General features: G+C 61.6%; 1 protein-coding gene across 1 annotated transcript in view; it reads right to left on the reverse strand.

The window, feature by feature from the left end:
* Positions 1–4840: 4840 nt before the first annotated feature.
* The window catches only part of UNC13A (unc-13 homolog A), a 37120-nt gene continuing 20873 nt past the window's right edge, over positions 4841–21087 (reverse strand). Inside the window, exons 23-43 of the mRNA XM_056338159.1 lie at positions 20236–20304; positions 20009–20098; positions 19721–19855; positions 19259–19392; positions 18970–19055; positions 18595–18721; positions 18411–18507; positions 18134–18277; positions 17513–17596; positions 17151–17228; positions 16778–16866; positions 16470–16622; positions 16207–16330; positions 12655–12693; positions 11607–11636; positions 10342–10398; positions 10067–10147; positions 9786–9933; positions 7178–7270; positions 6942–7101; positions 4841–6667 (exon numbers count right to left, since the gene is read on the reverse strand). Of these exons, the coding sequence (XP_056194134.1) occupies positions 6379–6667; positions 6942–7101; positions 7178–7270; positions 9786–9933; positions 10067–10147; positions 10342–10398; positions 11607–11636; positions 12655–12693; positions 16207–16330; positions 16470–16622; positions 16778–16866; positions 17151–17228; positions 17513–17596; positions 18134–18277; positions 18411–18507; positions 18595–18721; positions 18970–19055; positions 19259–19392; positions 19721–19855; positions 20009–20098; positions 20236–20304 (2307 nt within the window). The 3' untranslated portion in view covers positions 4841–6378. The remainder of the gene's footprint in view (positions 6668–6941; positions 7102–7177; positions 7271–9785; positions 9934–10066; positions 10148–10341; positions 10399–11606; positions 11637–12654; positions 12694–16206; positions 16331–16469; positions 16623–16777; positions 16867–17150; positions 17229–17512; positions 17597–18133; positions 18278–18410; positions 18508–18594; positions 18722–18969; positions 19056–19258; positions 19393–19720; positions 19856–20008; positions 20099–20235; positions 20305–21087) is intronic.

The following is a 21087-nucleotide window of genomic DNA, read 5'->3' on the forward strand; positions in this document are numbered from 1 at the left end:
GGTGAGCAGCTGTGCCAGGGGGACAGGGTCGCAAATTGCGGGTGGGGCGTGAGCCTTGGGGAATTCTCTGGAAATGGGATTTCCTGGGCACACACCAGCAGGCGAGGGCAGACACACTGGTGCAGGCTGCTGAACCCCCGCCCCGTGCGGAAACTGCCAGGGAAGGGGGGGGGGGGGTGCCGAGGGGACAGGGGTGCCAGAGGGGACAGAAGTCTCCGTACCTGCGGGGGGCTCCAGGGGGACCTCGGGTGCCCAGGCTGCAGGGGGGGGCTGCTCCTGCTTGGCCGGCTGGGACGGGCTGGCGGAGCCTGGAAGAGAGACAGGAGCGGTGGCCGGGGCTCGCCTCCACCGGTGCCCCCGGGAGCGTCCCCGGGCTGGGCGGCTGGGTCGGTTCCTACCTTGGGGGCAGAAGGATTTGGGGAGCTCAAAGTTGGGAAGCAGCTGGAGCATCGGGGGGCCCCAGGGGCTGCACCCCGAGGGCTGCAGAGGTGGGAGCTGCAGCGGGGGCCGCACCATGGTCCCTCCTGCCTCGGCTGCCAAGGACTCTCGGCCGTAACCAGGGTGCAATGTTGGGGCGCCCCGTGTTCCAACGGCCCCGGCGGCCCCGCCCCCCGGCGGGGCAGGGGTTAAGGGGGCTGCAGGCAGCTCTCGGCGTGGGGGCAGGTGCCTTCGGCTGGAAGCCTCGGTCCCTTCCCCGAGCTGGGACACGCTGGGGGTCAGCGGGACGGGGAGGGAGCCCCATGCGGGGGCGCTGGGCCGGAGGGGGGGCTGTGCGGGGGGCTGTGGGGCCGGCAGGTGTTGCACCAGGGGGCAGCGGAGGTTTGAGCTCCAGCCCTCGCGGTGGTCGGGAGCCTCTGGGGGAGGAGGAGGCCGGTGGGGAGCGAGGCAGTTGTGTGTATCCCGGCGGCAATTCGCAGAAATCCCTGGATGGGGTCGGGAGGCCTTGTCCTGACGGCAGTTTCCACCTGCCGGACACCAGCTGGGAAGAGCCTGTGGCTGTGCCGAGCTGGGAAATTCCTAAAACCGGTGGGAGATGAGACCTTCTTGTGGCAAGGACTCAGGGCGCCAACGACAAAAGGTGCCCGCCTGGTCCTGCTCGTTGGACACGACTCGTGGGAGGGGGGATGGTCCCGGCCTCTGTGGAGCTGCCCAACAGCAGCCCTCTGCTCAGGGGATGCAGGTAAGGCTTGGAGCATCTCAACACTTGGAGAAACAGGGATCGTCAACAGAAAAACCCTGACAGCTCTTTTCCTTTCCGACTTCTGCCTCTGACAGGCAGAGACAGCAACTGTCCCCTGCTCTTTGGACTGCTGATTTGCCTTCTCGCTCAAGTCTAGCGCCCATAAATGCACGGGGAGCTCTGGGTCCGACTGGCAGGAGCAGATCAGGTCGCAGGGGATGAGGCAAAAGACAAGCATCTCTTGAAGGAAGCAAAACATGCCACAGAACATCTTCTTACCTTCTTATAGACTAGGTCAATGGGACACCTAGCATTGACATCTACAAAGTCCACTTCAATTGTCTGGTTCAGGAGCACTGCACACTTGGTCATTGTGTCTGGGAACACTCCCTCCAGCTACCAAAGGGTTGCACGGGTTCAAGAAGCAACTTTTCTGCTCAGAAGTGGGTTATCATTTGGTTATCAAGATGATAGCACTCACGTGCACCCCAAAACTCTCTTCGGTACGATGCTGTTTGAGGGGAGCCCGCTCAGAGGACTGGCCCTGGGGCAGGTTTGTACACACAGCCATCGCTTCATAGGTGACATCTGCCCCGAAGCGCTTGCATATCCTTCGAAAAGGAAGGTTACTGCAATGGAAGAAGCAGCAGAGAGATGGTTTGTCAGGAGATTTGCTCTTTCCAAAGGAGGCAACGGCACGTTTTGACAAAAGGACGGAATCATTTAATTCCCATGGCCAGTGGTGCCAAGCAGAGCTTGCCTTGGTTTTCCAGGTGGAAAGCAGTAAGGATGGAGGAGCATGTTAGCAGAGCTTAACCAGCAGTGGTTAAGCAGGAGGATATTCCACTCAGCAATTTTATCATTTGCATTTGGTAAAATGCAGTGGGAAAGCCAGGTGTCCTGGATTCATCTGGGATAACGTTAACTATCTTCTAGTAGCTGGTACAGTGCTGTGTTTTGAATGTAGTGGGAAAATAACGTTGATAACACACTGATGGTTTAGTTGCAGCTGAGTTGTGTGTACCCTACATCAAGGACTCTTCAGCTCCCCGTGCTCTGCCAGTGAGCAGGTGCACAAGGAGCCAGGAGGGAGCAGGGCCAGGACAGCTGACCTGAAGTAGCCAAAGGGATATTCCATCCAAATGGATATTCCATACCATGGAGCGTCACGGTCAGTATATAACCCGGGGGGAGCTGGCTGGGAGGGGGCGATCGCTGCTCAGGGGCTGGCTGGGCACAGGGTTGAGCAACTGTATTGTGCATCACTTGGTTTTCTTGGGTTTTTTTCCTCTCTTTTTGTTAGCTCCCCTTTCATTACTATTAGTAGTAGTAGTATATTTGATTTTTATTTCAATTATTACACTGTTCTTATCTCAGCCCATGGGTTTTACCTTTTCCCCAATTCTCCTCTGCATCCCACTGCAGGGGGGCACTGAGCGAGGCTGCCTCGGGGGTTAAACCCCACCCCACCCCCAGTCCTTTTTGGTACCCAACATGGAGCTCAACGGGTTGTGATAACAACAAATCTGACTAGAACGGATCTCTCACAAGTATTTATTATAGAAGTTTAAATAGTCGCTTGTCACAAGGTTGATTTATTGGCTCTCAGAGCTGGTGTGTTTGGCCTTAAAGCTGCGTCGTGCATTGCCTTGCTCACAGTGGTTGTCCCCTGTGGTGCTGTTCATCACCCGTGGGAACTGGACTCAGGTTATCACGTTGTTGGACTTCATGATACTGGTTTACGGTACGATGGAATAGGAGATTAATCTGGTGTTGGTGCTGCGCATTGCTGTCACCACCGTGCTTTGGGAGCCATCTCTTGGAAACTATTAATAATTACAGCTTTAACCTCTTCCCTTTGGAGAGGCAGCCCATGGTGGGGGAGACCTCTTCCCCACCCCTGCCAGTAGCGGTTGAGAGTAATGAAAATTTGGAATATTCTTGGGATGTTAAAACCAGCGTGGTCCTGTTGCTAGGAACCATCATGTTGCTGAACGTTTTCCAGGTCTTGCTTAGGGTTAAACAGCTCTTTAAGAACATCACCACAGATCTGTGCCTTGCAGGGGTGGCCAGTACACCTGGAATTGGTGTCCCCAGAGGTGGGAACACAGCCCTACTATTTGGCATGGACCGATCAGACTGCCCGGGAACAGGGAGAAGCTCTGGAACACCTGCAATACATGGATGATACCATTGTGTGGGGCAGGAGTTTGTGAGAAAAGGAAGGAAATAATCCAAATCCTTCTAAAATCCAGTTTTGTCATAAAACAAAGTAAGGTCAAGCAGGAGATCCAGTTTTTAGGAATGAGGTGGCAAGCAGAGATTGTCACATCCCATTGGATGTGATCAACACAATGCCAGCAGCATCTCCACCAGCTAGTAGGGAAGAAGCACAGGCTTGCTTCAGCGTTGTGGATTTTTGGAGAATGTACATTGCAAATTATGGTCTGCTTTTAACCCCCTCCTTCAGGCGACCTGGAAGAAGAATGATTTCAAACGGGACCCTGAGCAACAACAACAGGAGAGAGTTCACCCAGGCGGCAGCAGAGCTGAGGACATCATCCCCCATGTCCCCAACTTGACCCCCTACCTCTACCACCTCCCTGACCTCTCCGAGCATGGGGCAGAGGGCATCATTCCTGATGAGTGAGCAGCTGTGGCAGGTGGGTGCTGTGGACATGACCCTGGATGGGTTTGCAGGCATTGTGTCCTGGGGGGTGTCCAGGTGGGACAAGGTGGGCCCAAGCACCCTGTGCCAGCTGGCACCCCCAGTATAGAAGAGACCCCTCTGCAAGTGGAAGGTAAAATTGTCCCGCCTGCTCCTCCAGCCCCATTAGGGCGAAACTAATTGAGGAGCTGCCAGCCCTTGGGCGGGGGGTTCCCACGACCCATCCCAAGTGCCCAAACCTTTTGGGATAAATAGTAGTGATAATCTTTGCATACTGTGGTAAACGACAGCTGTTCTCTCTCTTCTCACACTGGCACAAGAGCCCAGGTATTGATGATTAAAGCTAGGAATGAAGCTGCGTTAATCCAGAAAGCCTTGAGAAAGGGTCTGTCCATCAGGGATCACTGGGAAAAGCAACAGTTCCCAGTAGCCAGGACAGGGTTGGACTCAATAATCTTTAAAGGTCCCTTCTAATCCAAACCATTCTATGATTCTAGTAAAGCTCGGCAATGGCTCCGGGGCTCTCAGGAGGGCAGCAGGGACCTGCGTCCATCAAATCTGTGTTTTGGGAAGAATGTTTTGGGAGACTGTGCCAAAAGCCTTCCAGAAGCCCAGGTAGGTGATACCTGTAGCTCTTCCCTTGCCCACTGGTGCAGTCACCCCACTGTGGAAGAGCACCAGGTGGGTGAGGGGTGCATTCGCCCTTGTCGAGGCCATGTTGGCAGCCCCTGATCCCCCCCCTGCCCTCTCAGGAGAAGTCTTGTCCCGGTTCCATTTAACCCCTGTTCTGCAGCTCTTGGCTTTGCAAAGGGTGGGTGCACCAAAGAGCAGCCCTCAAGGAGGCTGAGCACCCCCAAAGCTGCTGCAGCATCCCTGGGCTGTTTATCCTTGGTGATATCCTGAAAGGTGCAAGTGCTACACTGGGGTGGGAGTGGTGATGAAGACCCCCCTGGGTGCCTGCCCTCCCACCCCTTCGCCCCCAAAAGCCACAATGAAGGGTGTGCTTTTTAATGTCAGTTATAATAAAATATTTTTACAGAGCCCAAAAAATTCAAAATAGTGCAAAACATCTCACTGTCATGCATCCATGGTAGCCGCCGCTGGCGGTGCCGCACGGGGTGGTACAGACACACAGGCATCGGTGACACGTGTGCTACAGGAGCAGAATTGGTCGGTTCAATCACATGCCAAACAGGACAGTTTGGGGAGGGGGCACAGGGCCAGGGACACCACGGTCGGGGGGTGCAGGGCTGCATCCCAACCTGGCCGGGTGGGAGCAGCGGTTAGAAAAGGGGTGTAAACATTGAACAGAAATGAGAGAGGAAAGCTAAACCCTTTGGTCCCAGACAAGCCCCATAGAAAAAGGACCACGGGGGCCAGTTGGGGTACCCTGTTTTGGGATGGGGAGGGGGCTGAGAGAGCTATATTGACCTGTGGGGTCATCAGGCCTCTGTCTTCCCCAGTACTTAGGGCAAACTGGCCAGCTGGGGTGGCCACCCCTGACACCACACACCCTGGCCTCCTGGACACTTGCACGAGACACGCACACCACTGATCACGCAGAAATGGTGGTTAATGGGAACTCGGGGTGGGGGGAGGTCCTGTGGGCTGGGGGTGGGAAGGGTCTTGCTTGCACCAAGGAGGTCTCACGGGTGCTGCTGCACTGCACAGGGATGGCTGGTCCCCACTGGCCAGAGCAAAGGGAGATGGGTCCCTCCGCTCCAGTGCCCCCAGCCCTTGCCCCCAAGCCCTGGCACCCTGGGGGCAGCAGTGGGGCAGCCCACGGTGGCGGCATGGCAGGGAAGACAGGATAGGGGCCGGGGGCTGCTCCCTGCCGCTCCCGGCCCCAGTGATACTGCTGCCAGCCAGGGAGGGGACACTGCAGGGCAGGTGGGGGCTGCACCCCCCACCCAACAGCCCCAATAGCCCTTCCGGGTGCAGGACACAGCCTCGTCATCCGGCTGCCCCCTGTATGTACAGCTATTTACATATGTACAGGGTGCTCAGCAGGTGGGAGCCTCCCTGTCCCTCAGGGTGCCCGATGATGCTCGAGGGATGGGGACAAGGGGCTATGGTGCCTTCCAGCCACTCACCAACACCCCGGGTGGGATGAGACACTCCCCCAGCCCTTTCTTTATGTCACTCGTGGAGGGTTGGGGCTGGGTAGGACAGGGTGGGGGCAGGGATGGGCCATTGGGGTTCCTCCACCTCAGGCAGGCTGGCAAGGGGCACATCTGCCCCATCACCCAGGCTGGGGTCCAGCCCTTCCCTGCAGCCCCACCAGCCCCAGCACCTTCCCATGGGGGTGGGACGGGGGCACAGCTGTGCTCTGCCCCGCTGTCACCCAGCCAGTTTGGCCAAGGGAGGGACAGGGTGGGTCTGTCACTGGAGCCACATCCCCCCCTCACCCACACCAGGGCTGGGAAGGAGACTCCTCTCGTGGCCGCACTTATGGCTTATACATGGCTGGAGGATGCTGTAGAAAAGGTGCCAGGAGTGGGGGGAGAGGGCTGGGGGGGCGAGAGGGGGTTTAACTGCTGCCCTCCTCAGCTGAGCGTGTGTCCGACTTGAGCTTGACGAACTCCTTGGCCACCTCGTCGTTGTTGCGCTGGGAGAGGATGCGGAGGACGGTGAGGCCGGTGTCATCCATGTGGATGCGGCGGCCCAGGGGCAGCCAGCAGGCACAGCCGGGGCGCTGCAGGATGTCACGGAGCTGCAGGACAGCGATGCCCACGGTCCGGTCCTCCCGGGCGAAGCAGTAATCCTTCACACACACCTGCAGCTCGTAACACTCCGGGCCTGTCTCCGTCCCCAGCGTGCTGCAGGGGAGAGGCAGTGTTGGCATGGGGAGTCACACTCCCAAGCCCCTTGGCTTTGCAACAGCACCTCACACGGGTGCTGCCTCCCCCTCCCCCTTAAAAAAGCAGGCTTTTTCTGCTTTTTCAATCCCTGCTTTTATCAATTAGAAAATAGCTAAAACATCCCCTGGGGGATGAGCATCACTGGCAGACCCCGAGAGAAGGGGGTCCCCACATCATGGGGACACATCCCCCAGCCCGCTGACACCCCCCCCAGCCCCATGGTGCCACTCACAACTGGAAGCTCTCGTTGTACTTGGGGGCCCAGCTGTTGTTCTTGGATTTGGTGGCAAATTTCCTCTTCTTGTCGCTAAGGTGGGGCCCGATGATGTTGACCTCGATGAAGGGCCGGAAGATGCCCGACGTCTGCCACTTGAGGTCATTCGCAGCCACCACTGCAAGGAGGGGACACGTGAGGCTCCTGGGGCGCTGCCACCTGCCACAGCCTGCACCCCGTCCAGCAGTACCCACCTTTGACGGTGACTTTGTGTTCGCCAGTGCCGGGGTGGGTGAAGAGCTCCACATGGATGGACACCTCCCCGACCGGGTCATCCACACCGGAGCCTGCGTGGCAAAGGTAGGAGACATGAGTGCCCGTTTCTGCGGTGTCCCCGATGTCCCCTGCCCACCACCAACCCCACTGGAGGAGGCAGGTCACCCACCATGAGGCGGGAGGGGGTGGGCAGTAGGAATTGGCCCAATGTGGCCTCTGCCAGGGTTCTGGGGACAGCAGCATGGGTGCAGCAGCTGTCTCGGACCACCAGAGCTGGCACAAGTCTGGGGCACGGCAGGACATCGCCAGCGCCAGGCTGACTCTCTGTCATCCCACCCTATGTTGGCCAGGCCCTGTGAGCCCCCCCTTGCCCAGGGGCTGAGGTGCCCCGGTGGGATGGGGCAGGGGGTGGTGGCCCAGCTCCCCCTGCTATGGGCATGGCGGGGGGGGCACACAGCTGTGAGCGAGGGCACAGCACTGGGCAGGAGGGACCCGACCTGCCCCCTCCTGTATCCCCTCAGGGACCACATCAAGCCCTGGGGTCCCCGAGCCAGGGGAATTTGGGTGACCTGCAACCAACAGCCCAGCCCTCCCCCTCCCCCCCCAAGAGCTGTGCATGCACCCATGGGTGAAGGAGGGGGCGCAAGGCAGAGGAAGGGGCTCTGTGGGTCAGATGGGGCCAAGGAGACCAAATCCAGCTCAGCAGAAAGCTCCCAGGGTGGAAATGGCAGTGTGAAGGAGGACACGTCCCCACGGGTCACTGCACGGCCCCCAGCACGAGGGTGCCAGGAGGCTGGTGATGGCAGCCCCTCCTCTCCATCCACCTCCATCCCCCTCCCCCCCGGCACCCGCCACCCAGGCAGCGCCGCATGCTGAGCCGAAATGGAGGCGATGGTGGGTGAGGAGGGGGTGTCGGGGTACGGGAGGCCAAGCAGGGGGTGCAGTCCTGGCCCCTCGGCGGGGTGCAATGGAGACCAAGCGGGGCCGGTGGAGCTGGGCGCATTCCTTGCACCCTGGGGCAGGTGGACTGAGCTCACCGGAGCAAGGCTAGTAAAGGTCCTTCTGGCAGCAGGGTGGGTGGGAGGGGGCATGGACACAGTCCTGGCCCCCCCCAGGGCCACAAGTCCCAAGGGGACCGCTCCCTGGCTTGCAGGGAGCTCGTGGCAGGCGCCCACCCCCCGGCAGCAGCACCAGAGACAACATGGGGGTGCCCAGAGCCTGCAAGCAAAGGCAGGCACCCCTATCCCCACGGGGCACAGCCCCCCACCCTGGGCTGGGGGGGGTGGTCAACACAGCTGAGCACAGTTCCTCCAAATTCAGCCCAAAGCAGCCCTGGGAGCACAAGTCTGTGGGCAGGGGGCTCCCAGCCCTGCTCACACCGGGGGTCCCCCCAGCCGGCAATGCTGGGATGGGGCTCCTGGCCCCCCGGCCCGCAGTGCCGGGACTGTTACTAGCCCAGGCCGACGGCAGCAGGCAGGCGCAGGGGTGGGCGAGCGGCACACGTACCCTTCTCAGGATAAATTTCTTCACTAAGGGTAAACCTAATGCCTTTCCCACCATGAACTAGTGGGAAGGAGAGAGAGAGAGAGACAGAGACACAGCACGGAGCAGACGGAGAGAGGAGGAAGGAGACGACGTGCGTGGGGGACGGGAATGGTGAAAGAAGGGGGAGAAAACAGAGAGAGAAAGAGAGATCAGATCTCACAGACAGGACGGCCGAGCATCCGGACAACACTGCAGCGACATGGGAGCACCGGGCATCACCCAGCTCGGAGCCCACCGGGTCCCGGGGCTGGAGAGCACCCAGGGGTGCTGGCACCCCCCAGACCCAACCCCACGCCCCTGACACGGCTGGCACAGGAGGCACAGACAGGACAGATGTCCTTGGCAGGAGACGCACAGACAGCAAATACACGTCCTACCCCCCCAGGACACAGACAAGCCTGGCTGGGGCAATACGCGATGCCCCATGACCGCCACCAAGCATCTCTGTCCCCTCCTTGAGCAGCCAAGGGACAAAATAAAGGTCAGCATTTAGAACCTAGGGGTAGTTCTGCCCTGGACATTGCCCAGCACCCTGCACCGCACCCAGCACCCTGGACTGATCCACATCACGGGGTATGTGGGCACCCAGCACCCAGGACAAGCCCTGGCACAGCATCTGGCTCCAGCCGATCCTGCGGGAGGTCCAAGCCCCCCAGCTGGAAGGCAGTGCTGGACCAGAGGTGTCTGCTGGGGGCTGGGCCAGCCAGAGGGGACAAATACTGTGACAGATGGTCAGAGGGTGCCCTTCTCCCCCACCCACGGGCCCCATTTCTATGCCAGCCCAGCCATGCCCCGGCACCGGGGACACGCTCTTCTTGCTGGTGGGGGACTTGGGGGTGCCAGGCTGCCTCTGGGCACCCATGGCCCCTCCTCAACTGCAAACCATGGGAGGAAAAAGCCCTCCCCACCCATCCCTCTCACCCCTCTGCAAGCCTGGCTGGGACCCCCAACCCCACCACGATGGAGGCAGGGTGTGGGGCAGCTGAGCCCATGGTGGGGGATAGGGGGGCCTGGCTGGGGGGCCAGGGCCGTGCAGCCTACCCTGCGAAGCCTGTGTCTGCACAAAGGTTTTGATGAGGAGGTCGGTGGCCTGGGTGTAGAGGGACAGGGCGTAGCGCAGCGACTGCAGGTCGGGGCTCTTCTCCAGGAACGTCTTCTTCAGCCCCACACCACCAGCATGGAAGTATTGCTGGAGGGGGGAAGATGACCACAGGGTCCTCAGCGGCTCTGCTGGACCCACCCCCACCCCGGTGACACCTCAGGTCTGTGCCTCAATGCCAGAGCCCTTGGGGACACCCCTTTGCACCCCAGCATGCCCTCACCTTGATGGTGTCCAGCGCCAGCTCCACCACGGCACATTGCTTTGGGGTCAGGCTCTTGGCTTCCTCCCGCACCATGTGGTCCTGCAGGGCACAAATCCTGCTCTCAGCACGGGACCAGGGCCCCGCTCCCCTCGCCCCAGCTGTGCCAGCAAACAAGCACTGGTGCAATCCGTGCAATAGCACCAGTGTCAGCCTGCACCGTGCCACCCGCCCCAGCACAGAGAGGAGCTCGGACTGCCTGCCCCCCCCCCCTTAACCCACCCCCCAGCCCTCACCTTCAGCTTGGAGAGCTGCCCCAGCTCCTTGGCTGCGTTGAAAATCATCTGCGTGCCCTGCAGAGAGCAAAGGGACAGGAAGGGCCCCAGTGAGCGGCCGGGATGGGGGCGCCATGGTCAGGCTGGGCACGTGGTGCCAGCAGCTTGCTGCACCAGCCCCCCCAGGCTCCAGGGGGCCAGAGGGGTGCTCCTCAGAGAGCCCCAGGGACCACCAGCCATGCCAGGTATGGTAATGCAAGTGTGGGGCTGGCAGCCCCCCGTCCCAGCCCCTGAATTCTCAGCACAGTTGTGTGGTTGGGGGCTTGGGGACCCCTGGGCAGGACATCAGGGACCTCACAGTCTGCTCAGCACAGGCAGCTTGGCCCAAGGGTCCCATCCTGTTCCCTGTCGTGCCCAAGCACCCGCTTCTGTGCCCAGCAGAGCCTGGCACAGCACATCAGTGGCACCGCATGGACAATCATACGACATTGGGGCAGGGGAGCAGAGACCGAGTGCAGGGGGACAGCGGGCATGAGGAGAATGCGGCGCAGTCCCCCTGTACCCCACGGTGCTGGCAGCCTAGCCAAACACCCTCCTGCCACCCAGACCCCTGCCCAGTCCCAGCCCCAGAGAGGTTTCTGGCCCCTTTGCACCCCAGGATGGGAGCCCCCACTGGCCTTCACCCGTGCCATGCCACCCCGATGGGCAAGGGCCACGAAGCCAGCCCATGGGACCCACCGGCACAGCTCCTGGGGGCGCAGCCCCATGGCGTGGGCACATCCCGCTCATCTCCCAGGTTTGGCACCCACTTACCAGGCTGAGTGCGAGCTCCCCTTCACAAGCCCTCCAGTGTACAACATACTAAACTGGGGCCCAGTGGGGCAGAGCCAGCAATTCCCACCTCCTTCCCCACCCCTCCCCCGGCACCAGTAGCTCCAGTCCCTCCCAACAAAGAGAAACCCCAGCATCTAGCCCACTAATCGTTACCTTCTGGCACCCTGTGCCCTCATTTTGTACCCCCCCACTAACTCTCTCACCTGCCCACCCCACCCCCAGTTCTGTCCCATTAATCCTCCCCTTGCTGCCCCTATCTCCTCCCACCGCTGAACAGGTTGGGAGCTGGGGACACTGGTGTCACCCAAACAGAGCACTACAGGACACTGTACTGAGCTGGGACACCACCCCCCCCCCCCCCCCCCCCCCCAGCACACAGGACAAGGGATGGGGAGGAGGTGAGAGGAAGGGGGACCAGAGCCAAGTGGGGAGCAGAAGAGCCATGTCCTTACTTCAGTGTGACTGGGCAGCTTCACCCTGCTCTGGAAGAGAACAGCAAGGGACAGTTACTGGTGGCCCCAGCAGTGGCCAGCCGCGGGTCCGGGCCCCCCACATCCCCTGGTTGTGCAGCCTCTGGCCCTGTACACTCCTCTGGCTGCACCCAGTTCTCTGCTGGTGCCACTGGTTGGGCACCAGCTCACACCTGCAAAGGTTCAGCCCCATGCGTTTGCTGCTGAGCCTGCGGCCAGCACGCCAGGGCTCCCCCTGCGCGGGGGCAGGATCGCTCCCACCTCCTCTGGGACTGGGAAAAGAGCAGCAGGCGGCGGAAAGCAGCTCACCCAGCACGCTCCGCAAACTGGGGCAGGACCCAGTGTCCCCTGGGAGAGGAGGGGGGAGCCGCAGGCATTGCCCAGATGGATGCCAGCACTTCCCGAGAGCCAGGTTTTGGCTGGGCCCCCAGCCTGGTGATGGGGAGCCCCCAGATAGAGGGGAGCCCATGTGCCTGGAGAAAGCCCTTTTGGCAAGTTTTGGGGCTCAGTGAGCCTTGCTGAGGCCCCCAAGCATCAGGGGGAAGCAGGCTCAGAGGTCCAGGGGACCTCAGCAGCCCCGCGGCCCAATGTCCTGAGGGTCACCTCTTCCCGAGCCCCCAGCAGCGGGATGGATTTGTGCTGGGGATCTCCCACGCTTGGGCACCCCGTCCCCACGTTGTCCCAGCCCTGGCACCTGGAGGGGTGCCAAGAGCTGCGGGGCAGCATCCCCCCCATCCCTGCCTGGGGGTGAGCAACAACCCCCCCACACCCCCACCCACCCACAGGGGCTACAGGTGACACGACACCCACTCCCTGCCCCGGGGCAACACACAGAAACAGGTGACTGTCCCCATCCTGCGCCCAGACAACACGGCACACCCCAACAGGACACCACGCCACGCAGGCAACGGCACATCCAGACAGCACGACAGAGGCAGCACGGACAAGCCTGGCCCTCCACAGCAGGCGGGTGTGGGGCCACGAGCGTGGCCACGGGGCGATGACACACATGGAGCCCACAGCTATTTACCTTCTCTGTCCCCTTGCCATGTTTTCTCAAGAGCGTGCCCTGTAGAAGCAATGTCAGAGGTTGAGTGGTGGGGTGGGGGCACAGCACGGGATGGGACATGGCGGGGGGGGAGGGGCGCAGGGCAAGGGTGGGCACACGGGGTGGCCGCAAGCTGGCGGCAAAACAGCACAGAGCTCCTAAAGGACAGCCAGGGCCAAAGGGGGACTGGTCCCCACTGGGATACTGGGTTAGTGGGGGACTGGTCCCCACAGGGATGCTGGGTCAGTGGGGGACCGCTGTCTTTGGGATGCTGGGCCAACTGGTCCCCCCTGGAACGCAGGCTGTTGCACTGATGGGGAACTGGTCCCCATACTGGGATGTTGGGCTTATGGGTAGCTGGTCCCTGCTGGGATGCAGGGATGCTGAGGCCATGGGGGACTGGTCCCTGCTGGGATACAGCGATGCTGAGGCCATGGGGGACTGGTCCCTGCTTGGGATACAGGGAGGCGGCAGCCAGCTGGCTCTGCATGTGGGCATCCTCTGGTGCCCCCATATCCCCCCCCCAGCTCTGGCAGCTGCTTACAGCGCTGGGGGGGAGCGGGGGCAGCAGCACTTGGGTTTTGCACACAGAGTTCTGGTCCATGCAGTGCTGGGCCCAGTGACAACCCCACTCTGACCCAGGCCCAGCGGTGGCAGAAGAAACAGAGTAAAGTGGGGCAGCAGTACCAAGTGTGGGGGGGTGTCCTAACCAGGCTCAGGGAGCAGGGGGGGCTGGGGTACATCTGAATCAGGAGGAGGCAGCAGGGGGGTCAGCTGGCAGGGAAGCCTGCAAGAGGGACAAGCAGCACAATTAGGGCCAAGTGGGGCCACCAGAAGGGTTTCTTGCCCTGGAGGGAAACTGAGGCACGGGGTGAGGGGTGAAAAAGAGGGCTCTGTACCCCACAGAGCTGACACACACCCCCCACACACCCCCGGTCCCCTGGCAGCCCCCACAAGGCTGGGACATTGGGTCCCCAGGAGGTCTGGGGGGAGGCTCAGCCCGAGTCTCTCCAAACACTGCTGTCGGAAACAAAAGATGTTGGGGGACAGGGGACGGGTGTTTGTCCCTGCAGGAATCAGCACCCAGCAGCCACCCACCAGCACCCACACCACTGCTCCTCCTTGCAAAGGCACCTGTGGTCAAAACAGGGGTATGGGCAGGACTGGGGGTGGATGTGGCTCATCCCTTGCCCCACAGGGCATAAGCCCACGGCCACAGACTGAGCCGAAAAGGACAAAAGGCAACGGCTCAGTCAAAGCCATGCAAGGACCCGGCAGCAACACCGAGAAGGGAACCCAGGAGCCCAGGCTCCCAGGGCCGCATCCTGACCAGGGAAAAAGTCTCACAACTCATGCCAGCAAGCTGCCCCACTGATGAGCGACCGGGCCAGGGATGTTGTGTCCCAGCGAGACGCTCCCCTCCGCCGGCAGGGAAAGCCTCTGCCCTCAACCCCCACCATAGCCACACTCCAGCCAGGGCCTCAAGGGGAAACTGAGGCACAAGGGGTCAGGAAGAGCAGCCCTGACTGCCCAGCACACACCGCTCCCCCTGCTCAGGTCTCCAGTGGTGCTCCACATGGAGCAAGAAGATGGGATCAGCCTGGGTTTGGCTGCCCTGGTTACATGGCACTGCTCCACTGCCGTCCCCCCGCCACACACTCCATCACCAGCCCTTGCGCCTCCCTGCATCCAGGCACCGCAAACCTGCTCAGGACCTTCCCACCCCCCGAACCCAGGTAGGGCCACGGGCAAACGGCCGCCAGGAGCCAGTGCCAAGCGGGCAGCATGAGGATGGGGACCACAGAGGTGGACCAAGTCGGGAGCCAGAGGAGGGTGTGGGCAGGACACGGGCAGCCACACAAGACAAAAACCGGCGAGGCCAGGACCGACACACAGCGGACAGACAGACAGACAGACAGGGGGCTGCCGTACTTACAATCATCTGCCATTGAGAAGCGAGCGGAGCAATTGGAGAGAACAACCGTGACATGAGTGTCCACCCCCTCCTCCATCCTCCCCAGCCCCAGCTGCCCCAGGCTGGGTCCCAGCCTTGGCCGCCCTCCCACCGCCACCAGCCTGGAGGGACGGCAGAGGCAGGGGTGTCCCCTGTCTGACGTGCCACAGCACTCGGTGTTGCTGCCCTGCCACCGGCACCGCAGGTCTCTACAACCCCAAACTGGCCCCATCCCAGCCTGCCCAGTCCTTCCTCAGCGGCAGGGGGCTCTGCCCCAGAGGGGCTCAGCTCCAGGAAGCCAGCGGACCCCATTCAATGTTTGGCTCCGACACGGAGCCCCACGCTGCCCACCTGGCCCAGCCAGCCCCAGGCTGGAGCCCAGAGCCACCCTGGGCCAGTTGCCTGTGCCGCAGGGAGCAGCCCCAGCGCAGCCCCCTCCGAGGGCTGCCCCCACTCGGGAAAACCACCCAACGGACCCACATGCCCATGCCACCACCTCCGCCCTCAGCACAGGGCTTGCTGCCTCCAGAACACGCCACATATGGCTGGGAACTGACAGGGACAGGGAGTGGGATGGAAACTGGGACCCAGTGGCACCAGCTCCCCTGCTAGATTTGGCCACCTTTGGCCAAGGGTGTGCGAGCCTGGCCTGGAGTGATGCAGGGCTGACCTGAGCCAGGCTCTGGGCTGTGACAAGGTGCCAGTGAGGTGGCACCACTGAGGGCTGACCGGTCACCAGTGTCCTGTCCCCTACAGACACAGCATGAGGAGCCCCGCAGCCCCAGAAAGGTGACACAGCAGCCAGCGGCTCCAGAGACTCCAAGTAAGAGCCTGAGCCCAGCTTTGTGACAGTGACAAAAGCCACGAAGAGTGACAGGGACAGATATGTGGCTGGCTCAGAGCCCTTGGTGTCACCCTTCCCTGCCTGAGCCCAGGGAACAGCCGCCTTGGAAAGCTTTGGGATGCATGGCTACGCGCGGGGAGGGCAGACACAGCGATGCGATACGGAGCCTCGAGCCTGTAGGCAACCTCCCTCTGAGGAGGGACCATTCCCAGGCTTTGCTCTGCTCCCCTAGAACCTGTTCAGCTCATGAGCAAGGAAGAGTTCAGTCCTGTCCCCCCAGCCCCACAGAGCCAGTCCCCACTCCCCAGCCCCACAGCAAGGCCAACGTGGTGGCTCCCCGCAGACCCCGAGCCTCCTGCTGAGCCTCCTGGTGGGGACCCTGCCCACAGCCGGTGCTGGTGAGCGTGGCATAGGGTGCTGCCCCAGCTCGGAGGGAAGGGTGGAGAGGAAAGGACCAATGCTCCCTCCTGGTGCCACGATGGAGATGCCAGGAAGGTCCTTTGGCAAAGCCAGCCAGGAGGGTGCTGGGCTGCACCGAGCTGCAGTGATGACCTTTCCCTCCTCCATCCCTTCCCTGGCCGTGAGCTGGGGGCAGGTTTGGGGAGGCCGACGAAGTCCCCACCATCTCAGCAGCCATGAGGGCACCTGGCCAGCAATGTCCCACACTGGCTCAAATCAGTCACCTGTGTCTCAGCTCCAGGGTCCCCTGTCCCCGGTCCCCCTCCCCGTCACTCACCGTCTGGTCGGTGAGTGGGGGCAGGACGATAGTCTTCTCCATCGTGTTCATCACCAGCTTCCAGAGCTCCTTCAGCACCCGCTTCAGCACCGTCTTCTCACAGATCTTGGCAAAGAGTGTCAGGCTGCAAAGAGGGGACAGGGCTGAAGGTGCACAGCACCCCTGACGCCACCTCTTGCCCAGCCACCCTGACCCTGCAGGTCCCCCACACTGCCAGGGCGGGCCAGGGCAGGGTGGGGGTCCCCGTTCCCCCACATACTCACTTGCTGTCCAGGAGGTCCATGATGGGCTGCAGGACATTGTCAGCATCCTGCGCAACGCTGCTGCAGGTGCTGGCAGGGACATTGCCAGTGCCCTTCACCTGGCCCAGGATGTCACCCATCTGCTTCACGCATTCCTCAATGTGTGGCTGGAAACTGGGGACCACAACACCCAGGCAGCTCAGCATCCCCCCCAGCCATGCCCAGGACTCACTTGGCCAAGCAGAGCCCCCTGCCTGGCCTCAGCCGCAGCTCCTGGACCCCCAAACCTCTCCTCGGCCCACCGCCCGCACCCTCTCCCCCAGGTGTACCTGGTGGCAAAGACTCGGCTCAGCTCATCCAGGACATTGTTGAGTTTCACCTGCAGTTCCTTGAGGATATCACTGGCTTCTGTGTCCAGCTGGAGGAGGGACAGGTTGGAGAAGCCATCAGGGTCCCTGGCCCAGCCCTGGGGGGGTGTCTCTGCACCCCATAAGCACCCCTGGGCAGGGTGAAGCCCATCCATCACCCAGTGTGGTGGGAGAGCCGGGTGCCATAGGGTGGGACAGCGTGTTCCCGTACAGGAGTGAGGAACTGGGGTCTGCTCCCAGCACTGCGGGGCCAGGGAAGGGGCAGCCTTTGGGGAGAAGGGACTGATCCAGCTCCTCCACAGGCCTCCCTCCTGGAGACCCCCTTGATACGCACCTCTTTCCCACCCATGGCTTCAAACATCTTCTCGAGCTGGACACGGAGCTGCTGGATGTTGTTCATCAGGATGCAGGGCTGGAGGGATGGCACGGAGAAGGGGGTCAGGACCACCAAATGTGGCTGGAACAGCTGCCCACCACCCCAGGTCCCTCCCACCCTGCACTGGCGGGCACAAGGACAGTCCCAGCATGGAGCTCTGCCTGGCAGCATTTCAGGGACTGCCACAGGACAGAGCCCGAGGGCAGGACCCGCACCATGGGGACCAGCTCTGGAGCTGGGGTGATGGCTGGGGTCACCGCGTGGGGACAGTCGTGCCTGGCAGCACGAGGGAGGTTGCAAGCAGAAGGGAGATACGTCACCACTTTCTCTTTCTCCTTGGAGCAGTAGGAGGCGAAATCCTTGGAGATGATCTCAGCGTACTGGAGTAGCACGTTGCTGATGGTCTGCAGCCAACCAAGGGCAGCAACGGACACCCAGGCAGCAGCAAAGGGGAGGAGGGAAGAAGACCATGAGTTGCAGAGCAATGGAACATCCCAACACCTGGGTGCACCCTCAGACCCCTAGGCTCTCTGGCCCCATGGGTGCACCAGCAGCTGCACAGGCACAGCCGCTGGAAGCCAGCTCCGGCACGGCTGGTCTGCACGGGCAGCTCCAGCACAGCTCTGAAGGCATCACCGAGCCTGCCTGCAACTCCCACACTGCAGCAAGGCAGTGGCATTTAATTAATCTAGATTAATCTAACAAGACTAATTAACTAAATAACTCATTAATTAGCTAATCTGCTGTGCTAGCAAAGCCCGGAGACCCACAGGGTCCGTGGTGGCGTGTTTGCTTGAGCGCTGCTGTTCGAGGTGGTGCAATCCGTGCCCTGCGCCGCTGCCTGTGGCTGAGTGGGAGGCAGCAGAGCCCAGAAGCCCTGGTGGGACCGGGGTCCCAGGGGTGCTGCCAGCTCAGTGGCCCCCGCCCCAGCAGCTGCCCACCTTGGCAAACCTTCGCATGTAGTGCCCAACAATCTGGGGGTCGGGGCATTCAAGCTTCTTGATGATCTCGAAGCTCTGGTTGAGCTGGGAGAAGACATCCACCACAGAGCAAGAGAAGAGTGCGTGCTCCGACGTCTGCTGGAACTGGGGGAGGAAGAGGCAGCGTCAGTGGGGGCAGGGAGGGAAACTTTGGCCCCAGTTGGGAAACGCTGGGCATCGAGGGACAAGCCCCTCGCACACCCCCAGCTCCTGTGCCCGCTGACAGTCCTGCTCATACCCCATCCTTCTTGTCCCGCTCCAGTGCTCCGTGCAGGAAATCCCGTGACACCTCTTCGTTCTCATCCAGCCACTGGATAACGAAGGGCTCAAACCAGCTGGAAGACAGACCCGTTCCCAGTGAGGCCAGCCAGCCCCCGGTGGGGGCAAGCACCCCCTCCCCTGCCCCCCAGGGCTGTACTCACGCCGGGTACTCGGGCACACGGCTCTTGAAGGAGGGCAGCTCAGTGACGTACTCGTTGTAGAGCCACTTCACCTTGAAGTGCAGGTTCATGTAGTCCGCGCTCTTGCATAGGCGGTGCTTGTCGTGCTCTGCACGGGGAAGGTGAGGGCAGGGGGGGTTGCTTCAAGCCCCAAACCCGGGGAGGCGGCTGCCCCGAGGATGCTCCGGGGATGCCAGGGTGATGGGGTAAGGTGGAAGCGCTTATTCGGTGGGATTTAAGCCGGGCGTTGTGTTGATGAGGGGAGAAATGGGTTTACCCAGGAAACAGAGGAGGTGGGAGCAGAGTGCGGCTCCTGCCTGGTTTCCCTAGGGCTACGGGTGGCGCGGTGGGACTCACCCTCCATAGCGTATTTCATGTCTTGAGCGAAGAGGTTCCACATCACCTCGGCGCTGATCTTCCCCACGTTCAGCTCCTGGGGGAACCTGGGGCAAGGGGAAAGCACGGACACGGGGTGGACCAGCCCTCCACTCAGAGATACATCCCCTGCACACCCCCCGCCTGCCTCAGTTTCCCCATCTGTACAATGGACATTACAGCCCAGTTCCAAAGGACTAAAGCTACCAAGGCCACCATGTGAGCATCCCCCCGGTGCAAAGCAGGGTCCCCTTTCCCAGCACCTACTCACTGGTTCAGGCAGGGCGTGTAGGAATTCTTGTCCTCCTCGATAATGGAGACTATCAGGGTGATGAGCTTGGACCAGAAGTCCAGGTTTTTGATGCTGGGGCCCTGCTCCTCAGGGGGCACCTCGCCTTTCTTAGTCTGGAGTGATGGGGACACAGCGGAGGCTCCAGTCACCCTACCTGCAGGGCTCGATTTCATGGCAGGGCTAACAAGGTGGCAGGAGGGCTCTGGAAACACCCTGGAGGCCCCCACACAGCTCCCCCTTGTCTGACCCCAGTCTCAACCCCGCAGCAGTGGGGTCAAACCTTGCCCAAAGCTTAGGGCTCATTCTGCACGGGGCTGAGCGCTCCGGAGAGGGAGCAGGAGCATCACACGAAGGAGAAGGGCAGGGGATGGGGAAGGGCAGCGAGGTCCCCCCGCAGCGACTGGCACCCCAGTGCATCCCAGCTCCCCCCGGCCCACGCACCGGGTCCGTCTGGTACTCGCGACTGTACAGCTCGTGACAGTTGTTGAAGATGTACTCATAGGTGGAGTTGAGGCAGGCTTTCACGCAGTCCTTCACCACCTGGCTGGCTCGGGGGGGGCTCTGCAGCTCCTGGACCTGGGGGTGTGGGGAGGGAGTGGTGGGGGCAGCCCCATCAGCCACCCGGGGGCTACCACCAGGCCAGCACAACCCCAACCATGCAAAGAACTGGGGCTGGCAAGGGTCAGGCCCCCCACCAGAGGGATGGGGCAAGTGGGGCCCCAGTAGTACCTTCATCCGAAAGAAGGTGATGCTGGTCAGTAAATCCACTGTGGACTTGAGATCCTGCAGCCGTTCCGGACTGCTGGCAGGGAAGTTGTTCTGCCAAAGGGGAATAAAAGAGTGGAATTGCACACAAAACTCTCACAGGGGCAAGCAAAGGAGGAGAAAAACAGCCACCCGCTGTTCCAGACCTTATTAGAAAGGTGGGGAAACTGAGGCACAGCAGGGCTCCTTACCCGGTACATGGAGAGGTCGATCCGCAGCGAGTTGTGCAGCTGGTCGAGGAGTTTGACAAACCGTTCCTTCTGTGGAGAAATGCCCCGGAGCCGGGTAAACGGGGGAAAGGCGGCAGGGACCGTCCCCCCTCCCTGCTGCCCCTGGCTCTTTCTGTCCCCAGCCCCACCTGCACTGTCCCCCGCTCATCCCACTCCTTCCTGCTGGCCTGCTGGCCCTCCTGCCCTCCTTCCTCCATCAGAGCCCTGCGGGCAGGCACAGGATGCCCGCGGAGATGGGAGACAAGTGTGTCCTCGCTGGTGGCTGGGGCTCGGTGGCAGCTGTTGACAGCTCCATGGCACATGTGGCTGTGCCTGGCGTGGGACGGGATCAAGAGGCAGCAATGTGGCACGTGTGGCTGTGCCAGGCACGGGACAGGATCGAGAGGCAGCAACGCGGCACATGTGGCTGTGCCAGGCGTGGGATGGGATCAAGAGGCAGCAACGTGGCACGTGTGGCTGTGCCAGGCGTGGGATGGGATCGAGAGGCAGCAACGTGGCACGTGTGGCTGTGCCAGGTGTGGGATGGGATCGAGAGGCAGCAACGTGGCATGTGTGGCTGTGCCAGGCATGGGACGGGATCGAGAGGCAGCAACGTGGCACGTGTGGCTGTGCCAGGTGTGGGATGGGATCGAGAGGCAGCAACGTGGCACGTGTGGCTGTGCCAGGCGTGGGATGGGATCGAGAGGCAGCAACGTGGCACGTGTGGCTGTGCCAGGTGTGGGATGGGATCGAGAGGCAGCAACGTGGCATGTGTGGCTGTGCCAGGCATGGGACGGGATCGAGAGGCAGCAACGTGGCACGTGTGGCTGTGCC

This window comes from Falco biarmicus, chromosome 4, assembly GCF_023638135.1.
Source record: "Falco biarmicus isolate bFalBia1 chromosome 4, bFalBia1.pri, whole genome shotgun sequence".
Lineage (NCBI taxonomy): Eukaryota > Metazoa > Chordata > Aves > Falconiformes > Falconidae > Falco > Falco biarmicus.